The sequence below is a fragment of the Colletotrichum karsti genome (assembly GCF_011947395.1).
Source record: "Colletotrichum karsti strain CkLH20 chromosome Unknown Scaffold45, whole genome shotgun sequence".
Taxonomy (NCBI): Eukaryota; Fungi; Ascomycota; class Sordariomycetes; order Glomerellales; family Glomerellaceae; genus Colletotrichum; species Colletotrichum karsti.
Window position 1 is genome coordinate 2176 of NW_024065945.1, and position 7453 is coordinate 9628.

The 7453-nt window shown below is 50.8% G+C and overlaps 2 protein-coding genes across 2 annotated transcripts; one reads left to right on the forward strand and one right to left on the reverse strand.

Moving 5' to 3' along the window:
- Nucleotides 1-807: 807 nt before the first annotated feature.
- CkaCkLH20_11014 (uncharacterized protein) lies at nucleotides 808-2719 on the reverse strand (the record flags this gene model as incomplete). Its single annotated transcript, XM_038893728.1, has 3 exons — nucleotides 808-1294; nucleotides 1351-2139; nucleotides 2193-2719. The coding sequence occupies 3 exons, from the start codon at nucleotides 2717-2719 to the stop codon at nucleotides 808-810; spliced, it is 1803 nt and encodes a 600-aa protein (XP_038740828.1).
- A 995-nt stretch (nucleotides 2720-3714) lies between these two features.
- On the forward strand, nucleotides 3715-6855 carry CkaCkLH20_11015 (uncharacterized protein; the record flags this gene model as incomplete). Its single annotated transcript, XM_038893729.1, has 4 exons — nucleotides 3715-4113; nucleotides 4169-5347; nucleotides 6113-6244; nucleotides 6319-6855. 4 exons carry the CDS (start codon nucleotides 3715-3717, stop codon nucleotides 6853-6855), a joined length of 2247 nt encoding a protein of 748 aa, XP_038740829.1.
- Between the last annotated feature and the right edge of the window lie 598 nt (nucleotides 6856-7453).

The following is a 7453-nucleotide window of genomic DNA, read 5'->3' on the forward strand; positions in this document are numbered from 1 at the left end:
CTGTACTTGAGGAGTCTTGAGTCTAGACGTAAATCTTCCTAGTTCGCCCTGACTCGAGGTCAGTTATTTGAATTCATGAATTAGTACACCTAGAGGATGGAGTCGCTGGGGGGGTTCGCCAATTGGTGACGCCTCCAACCTTTCGTGAGGCTTCACTTGCAGACATTTGGCTTCAACTCTCTATGCTTCTCCATCGTTGGTGGCTCTTTCGTTCGCTCAAATAATATGCAGGCAGAGATCTTTATTCCTTGCTTCAAACCACAGGCAGCTTTTACAAAACCCAGGATATCGGAGTTATATATATATTTGAATCTCTGTGGAATATATGAGGTCTAATCCAAGTAATAGGACTGTTAGTCTGTTCCGTCAAGGTGAAAGTCATTCTATCTATAGAAGAAAACAAAACCATAGCCGCCGAGGACCTTATTGACAGCGTTGCCCTGGCCTTGATCCTCTCACTTACTACTGGGTCGCATTGGTTATTCCAAAGGGGTTAGGGGTCCTGGAAATAAATACATTATCCTCTGCTTTTGTTTCGCCCTGAATAACGGGTTCACCCATGTTCGAAAAATCCAGTTGATGTACTTTTGTCATATGTCGCTTCCAGTTATTCCTTCGCGGGAATGACTTTCCTCCGTCCTTTGAGTAAGGACAAGTTTCAACGCTGCAGTGAAAGTTCTTCGATTTCAGATGCTTGACTTTGATGTGACGGTTGAGGTGAGTTTTGGTTCCAAATCTTTCCCCACAGGCAGGATGCTGACATTCATAGGGCCTTTCATGAAAACGTTTGTGGTGGCTGTAGCGTAGTCAGCATTTTGTAGCAATCTCAGGGGTATGAAGAACGTACTTGAGCTTGTGGACTTGATCAAACGACACTCCGCACTCGTCACACTGGAAGATGAACGGCGTCAGCCTCTGGACCGAAGGCGATTCGGCTGAATCGACTTCGACTTCTTCACCCTGCCTATGCATTCTGGAAGCGGGAGGCTCCTCGGCTCTCAAGCCGGACCCCGTCTTGCTGGACAGCAGCGACTTAACCCGATTCATAGCCCGCTGTCGATCCAAGGGCCTCGGCTTGCAGTCAGCACACCAGTGCTCAAAGTCTTCTCTGAGAGCCTCCTCACGGGCGTCGGGATAGAAGCATTCGATATGCTGCCACGTGTCGCATTTGTCGCAATAAATGGTATTTCCATCGTCATCGGTGAAATCGCAGATACATTTGATGATGTAAGGTTCTTCTTGCGTTGGTTCAATCATAGTCACACGTAGAATCCCGCAGTCACGCTTGTGGGACCTGATATTACGACGTCAGCAGTGGCATGGAAACCTCGGCGGGCGGGAAAGACATACAGCAGATCATTTGTTTGATCATACGACCGGCCACACCCCTCACAATTGTATACGATAGATGGAAAGTGCTGCATTGATGGCAGCTCAACCTCAGGTAAGGGCTTGATGCCAGGCGCTGGCTGCAAACGAGTTGGTGCGTCCTTGGTATTTCTGGTAGTAGATTCCGCCAGGTACGTCAAGTTACCAAGCTGTGATTGAATGGACGCCAACGGTTCTTCAGTCTTCGGGGTATAGTCCTTTGTTTTCTCATCCACGAAGAGGTCTTCTCCGCCACGTGGGTGACCAACAGTTTCCAGGCCGTTATGTGCATTAAAACCTGGGTAATAAGGAAGTGGGGCATCAGATTCTATGTCTTGTTGGCCGAGTTGATAGCCAGACTCTGAGTGTAGGCCGGTTTGTTGGGGTTGTGTTTCTGCTGTTTCCGAGGGGCTCCGGTTCACATGCTCTTCAATGGCGTGATCTGGTTCTGGCAAACTCTCGCTTCGGGAACCCTTGGAAATAGTGCTGGCGGAATAGCTCTCACTGTCACAGTCTGATTCAACGCCGGCTGGGAGAGACGACAAAGAGATTTCCTCGAAGTGGCTCGACAGATGCTTGAGAATTCGGACCTTGCCGTGGCCCGTTGAGTCCAAGCATAGAGGACACTCAATAGAATGCCACTGGCCGGCGAGTTCATGTTCCAGCGCAAGATGTTGGATCCAATCTTCTCGGGATTCGAAAGGCTCAGTACCGTACCGGCAAGAAACATCGTGGCAGATCCAGGGTTTGAGATCGTTAAACAAATGCTTCCTAGAATCGATGAGTAAAACGCGCCAAAGGCTCATCCATTTGGATTGACTCACTTCCACAACGAGTTATTCGCTATCTTTACCTGTTTTCCGCATGCCAGACATTCAAATGGCTTCCCTCTTTTGGCTTCGGGCGTCAGAGGCGGGATCTTGATCGAGTGGTCGATGCTCTCCTGCCTGTACGACATGGTCGTTTCCGCGTATGCACTTCCAGTGGCTAGCGATGTTCCAAGACCTGAATCGTGGAAGGACGAACCCTTTTCAGTTGCAGGGACAGCATCGTTCTCAAACGCGACTCCCTCTTCCATCTCGATGCCCGTCTTCCGACTCTCTGAGATGTTCTTTTCCTTGTCCGACTGAATTCTCTGGAAGCGGCTCCAGTTGGCCTCAGCGAGACGTTGGACTAGTTCAAGCCGAGCACCCGGGAAACGGTGGCCAATGCGGTCAGAATACAGTCGAAAGGGGGTCCACGATTTTGGCTCGTCCGCTTGAAACTCGATTCTCTTTGCCTTGCGAGCATCCACGAAAGGGCATTTGATGACTGAGTCGAGATCGATCAAACATTCGATGTCGGTCCGCATGCTGTCGGCAATCTCTTTCCAGTCATTTGACTCGGACACTGAAGAAGCATCGCTATCACTTCCTTCGCTGTCAGAGCTCTCACAGTCGTCCGAGAAGACTGTCTTTGCCTCCCAAATTAAAGATTTAAGATGGCCCGTTCGGTCGTCGTTGTCTTCCTTCGGAGGATCAAGTAGGGGCATCATTTCTAAGTCATCTGTCAGTCTGGCGGTTGCAGACTTTCCCAAAAGTTGAAGACACCAACTATCAGAGAGCGTTTCCGCAACGCTTATGAGAAGCTCTAGAACGGATTTCCGCAGCGACTTTGATTTTCCCAAGCCATCATCCAAATTACCGTCCATGATGCCATGTCCATCAACCCACAAGATGAAGGAGCTTCCACTCCTCTCGAGGCTTCGAAATGCGAGCTCGGGGACATCATGTCTGCGTTTTGCTTCTCGTAAGGCAACTTTAGTGGCGGCGACGCATCCTCCGCAGAGACGGCTGATGAGACTCTCCGCCGCTTCAGGTGCTTCTTCGGCAATCCAGTCGCGTATTCGTGCCGCGTCGTAGTTTGCAGCCCCACGTTGTTGTGCCATCTTTCCAGGACGATTTCGGGCGTTATGTTGGAAGACTCATATCATAGTATTTTCGTCCAGAAATCTCCACGTCGAGGATACGGATGTGACCGAAGATGAAGATGGTCGACAAAGCGAACAGCCGAGAAAATCGCCTCGGCGCCTAAAAGCTGACAGGTACATGCAATGTTGAGTGGGCTGTGCCGCATCTCAACCCCTGCATTTCTCTCAACTGTCTCTCTCTCATTCGCGGGGTTTCAATACCAGCCCCAACACAGCCTGTTCTCCCGACCATTGGAGGGTGCCTTCAATGTCAGCTGAGCAGGCTGCACATCTGCGAGGCCAGGCCAGCTCTGACTATGTGTTGAGCTGCCGAGTTTTCAACCCTCAGTTTCCACATCGTCTTCTGCTGTCGTTACCGACATCGCAGTTCGAACAGTATGGCAGAGCTAGCGCTAGGAATCGTAGGTGTCGTGCCCTTGATTGGCGGCGCGATGAAGGCATACAAAGAGGTCAATGGGAAACTGAAGCTCTTCCGCCACAGTTCGAGAGAAGTCAAGAAGGTTCACAAGGTCCTCAGAATCCAGCGCCAGGTCTTCGCCAACGAATGCGGCCTATGGCTCAGACTCATTATGGACGATGACGAGGTAGCCTCTGAGATGGCATCCGATCCTTCCCATGACGGGTGGAATGATCCATATCTCGACAACTCTTTCCGATCTCGATTGAAGAAGAATTACGATGCGTGGTTTGAAATCACCAAGGATATCTCCGACAATATCGAGATCCTTGAAACTCAGATATCGAGTTACGAAGCGTCTCCTGAGACGAAGAACAAGGTACGGCGTGGCAGTCTACCAGACGGATGTCTACAACTAACGGCGTTATCGGCAGGGTGGGAAGTTGAAGAAGGTTCTCATGCGAACAAAAGACGGTATCAAAGTCGCATTCAACGCCAGCGACTTCGAAGATACTATCGAAAAGCTTCGGCTGTCCAACAATGAACTAAAGGGACTGCGCGAGCAGATCGGGGAGCTTCACAAACCGAAGTCTCAGTCGTCCAACCAGGCCAGATGCTCGAAAAGGGGAGACTGGGCAACTCTCATCAGAATACGTCGCGCATCAAAGGCTCTGCACGAGGCTCTCATCCGAGCTTGGAACTGTGGTCAACCAGGCCATCTTGGCCATGTAGTCAAACTGTTCGTCGAGACGCACAGGGTGGAAGGGGATATCCAGATGAACCTAGCCATCGTTTGTCGGAATCACACCGAAGATCTGATTCAGTCAAAGTTGGTTCAGCTCGAAGTTCGCTCGCAAAATCTAGAATGGATCGAACAGCCAAGGATACATGGACAACTCCCATCTCCAGACGATGGTCGCTCCGAGTCTCGCAAACGACTAAAGGTGGTGAGGTTCGCGGAGACAACAGTGCAAACCCTCATCCAGGAACCGCACACGTCAACGACGATCACTTCAGAACAGGACGGGGCTTGTGGTTCTTGCGACCTCGGATCATCCAAGGATATCTGTAAAGAGTTGACTCGACAGCTCAACGCAAGTTGCCTCGGCCACATTGACGTTCGGTCAGACGAAGCCTTCCGACATTCATTCTACCCAGCCAGAGACGATCTTTGCCGTAGATCTCTCCCGCCTTCACCATCCGAGGACAGGGCAATCACAATGGACGAAGTTCTGGACGAGTCATCCAGGGACTTCTTCTCAACAGTAGATCGGCTCAAGCTCGCCCGTACCCTGGTATCTGCGGTACTTAAGTTTCACTCCACGCCATGGCTCAGTGATTTCTGGAGATTGAGAGATCTCGCCTTCTTCAGATCTACCCAGGGAGAAGAAATGTCCGAGGCCATTCGTACCTTACACGTGGGCGTGGAGGTTGCGCAGCGACAGCTCGACTCGATGGAAGATATTCAGAGTTCTGCCGATTGTCCGATTTCCCAGGTCACCGAAGACGAGAGACTCTTTTGCGGTATCGACAACCTTACCCTGCACAGTCTTGGTGTTGCGTTGCTCCAGATAGATAGATGGACCAGAGTCGAGCCAGGCGATGTCTTGAAGGTACGCAAGATGGCGTTGAGGTCGTCGTCGCTGGGGGCTCGGTATCAGGAGATCACACAGAAATGCCTGAGATGCGACTTTGGGTATGGTTCGGACCTTACGAAGCCGCGCCTGCAAGAGGCGGTGTACGAAAATGTGATTGGTTCTTTAGAGACGATGATATCCAGCTTAGATTTGACGGAGGATTAGTTATGTTTAGTCAAAGATCTTCAGCATCCCATTGGTATTCCAGATTCTTGGCTCTGTATTTATCAGGGGACTCTTCTTCCGGAAATCCACAACCAGTCATGACGGTTCGAGCTATTCCATCGGCTTGCAGCAATTTTGTGGCGAACCGAGTCTAGAGCAAGGCTCATCAGGGATAGTATCAATATAGCCGTGATAACGTACATCGGCCGTACCATGGTTCTATCATCCACGATCTCGGCTACAGAGGGTTTATGTCTTACTTGTCCGGTTGCCGGGTAATTCATCACGGGTATATAGTGTTGCCCAACTTACCCCCGCCTCTTTGGAACTTCTTATTCAAGCCATATTACATTGATTTAGTGGGAGACGTCGTGTCTCAATAAACTGTCCCGTAGTAGAAAAGCTTCAGCGGCAAAGATGAGAGGTAAGTGGTGTCGCTAGTTCATGATGCACAGCTGCAATAAGCATTTAATGCTCTGATTCCCTGGGTTCTTCTCGAAAAACGGTCATCTTCCAGTACATGCTTGATTATGAGATCTGGCTGAGCCCAGCGCTTTCCCGATGCTCGCTCATAAGCTGGCCCTGCTCGGCTTTGCTGCCTTGAGCATCGCCGCTCCTCAGTTCGGGATAGGGGAAGGCTCGGTCATCCTCATCCCTGGTGGTAACTCTCCGACCATTCCTCCCGTCATTAGGCCGGGCAGGCGTCATGTATGCTTTCAGCCCAAATCCCTGTTCTCAACTGTTGGATTTATGCGAGTCCGGCTAACATTATGGGTGTCTAGACCGATGCTACTTTGACCAAACGGGATGATGACCTCGACGCCCTCAAGGACACATATCTCGCCCTTCTTGAGCCTTACACCAGTGACAACAAGCCTTCGGTTGGGACTTATATGATCCTACTCCACTTGGCCGATATCCTCGCCAGCAAAGGCATCAATGTCGACACTCTTGCTCTCGGAGAGGCCTCAGTCACCTTCGGTCCGTCTACCAAACGTCAAATCTTCGAGATCGGAGGTTGCAAGGAGTCGGATGTCATCGGTCTTCGCGCGACCTTGACCAGCCTGCTCCTCATCTACGGCAACAAACCTCCTTTTGAGATATGGAATCTTGAGCAAGCCATCATCGCCGCTCTCAAGGCCTGCAACGAAGACGTCATCGGCGGCCCCATCATCCCCGATCAACCAATTCCAGGTGGGCCAATGATCCCCGACAAGCCCGTGCCTGGCGGCCCAATTATCCCGGACGAACCGGTCCCGGGTGGGCCAATCGCTACGCAGTCTCCCGTCCCCGGAGGTCCGATGAAGCCCAGTGACTAAGGTTGTCAACCCTCGCCCTTCGGCCCAGTTCTGGACCGGGTCCGACTTGTACACAAGGGGGCTCTCTCGCCATGTAGGGCACCATCGGAGAGACACTTTGGGAAACACTTGGGACTGGGTCAGAGTTGGCGCGCATGAATAGTATGGAAAAGGTCGGATCAGGGGTAGGAGATGGATGGAAAAGACAATGATGGTTTCGCTGGATTTTGGCACGACTCTCCACGACATTTGACTTTCCCATGTTTGTTGTCTCGTTTTCTGCTTACTACCTTCTCATTCAAAAAGGCTTGATTGACTTAAGCTCGTGGTTTCCAGACTCTACGTGAAAACCGTTTCATGTCTGCTGAGAGATGGTCGTCAAAGCGTCACAGCCCTATATTCGTCGTGAACTAACATTCATCGAAGCTTCGTGTTCCTGTCTCTGACAGCTTGCAACCCTAAGCCATCAGGACCGAACTGCGAGACAGAAACAGCAACGGAAGGTCGTAATCAAGCCTTTCTTTTTAAAGTCGTCTGGTGTTGCTTCGTCTTGAAGTTGGGCTTACTATCTCGTCTCAAGGCTGGGTGGTGAGGTTGTAGTATGAGAATCATCTCAAGG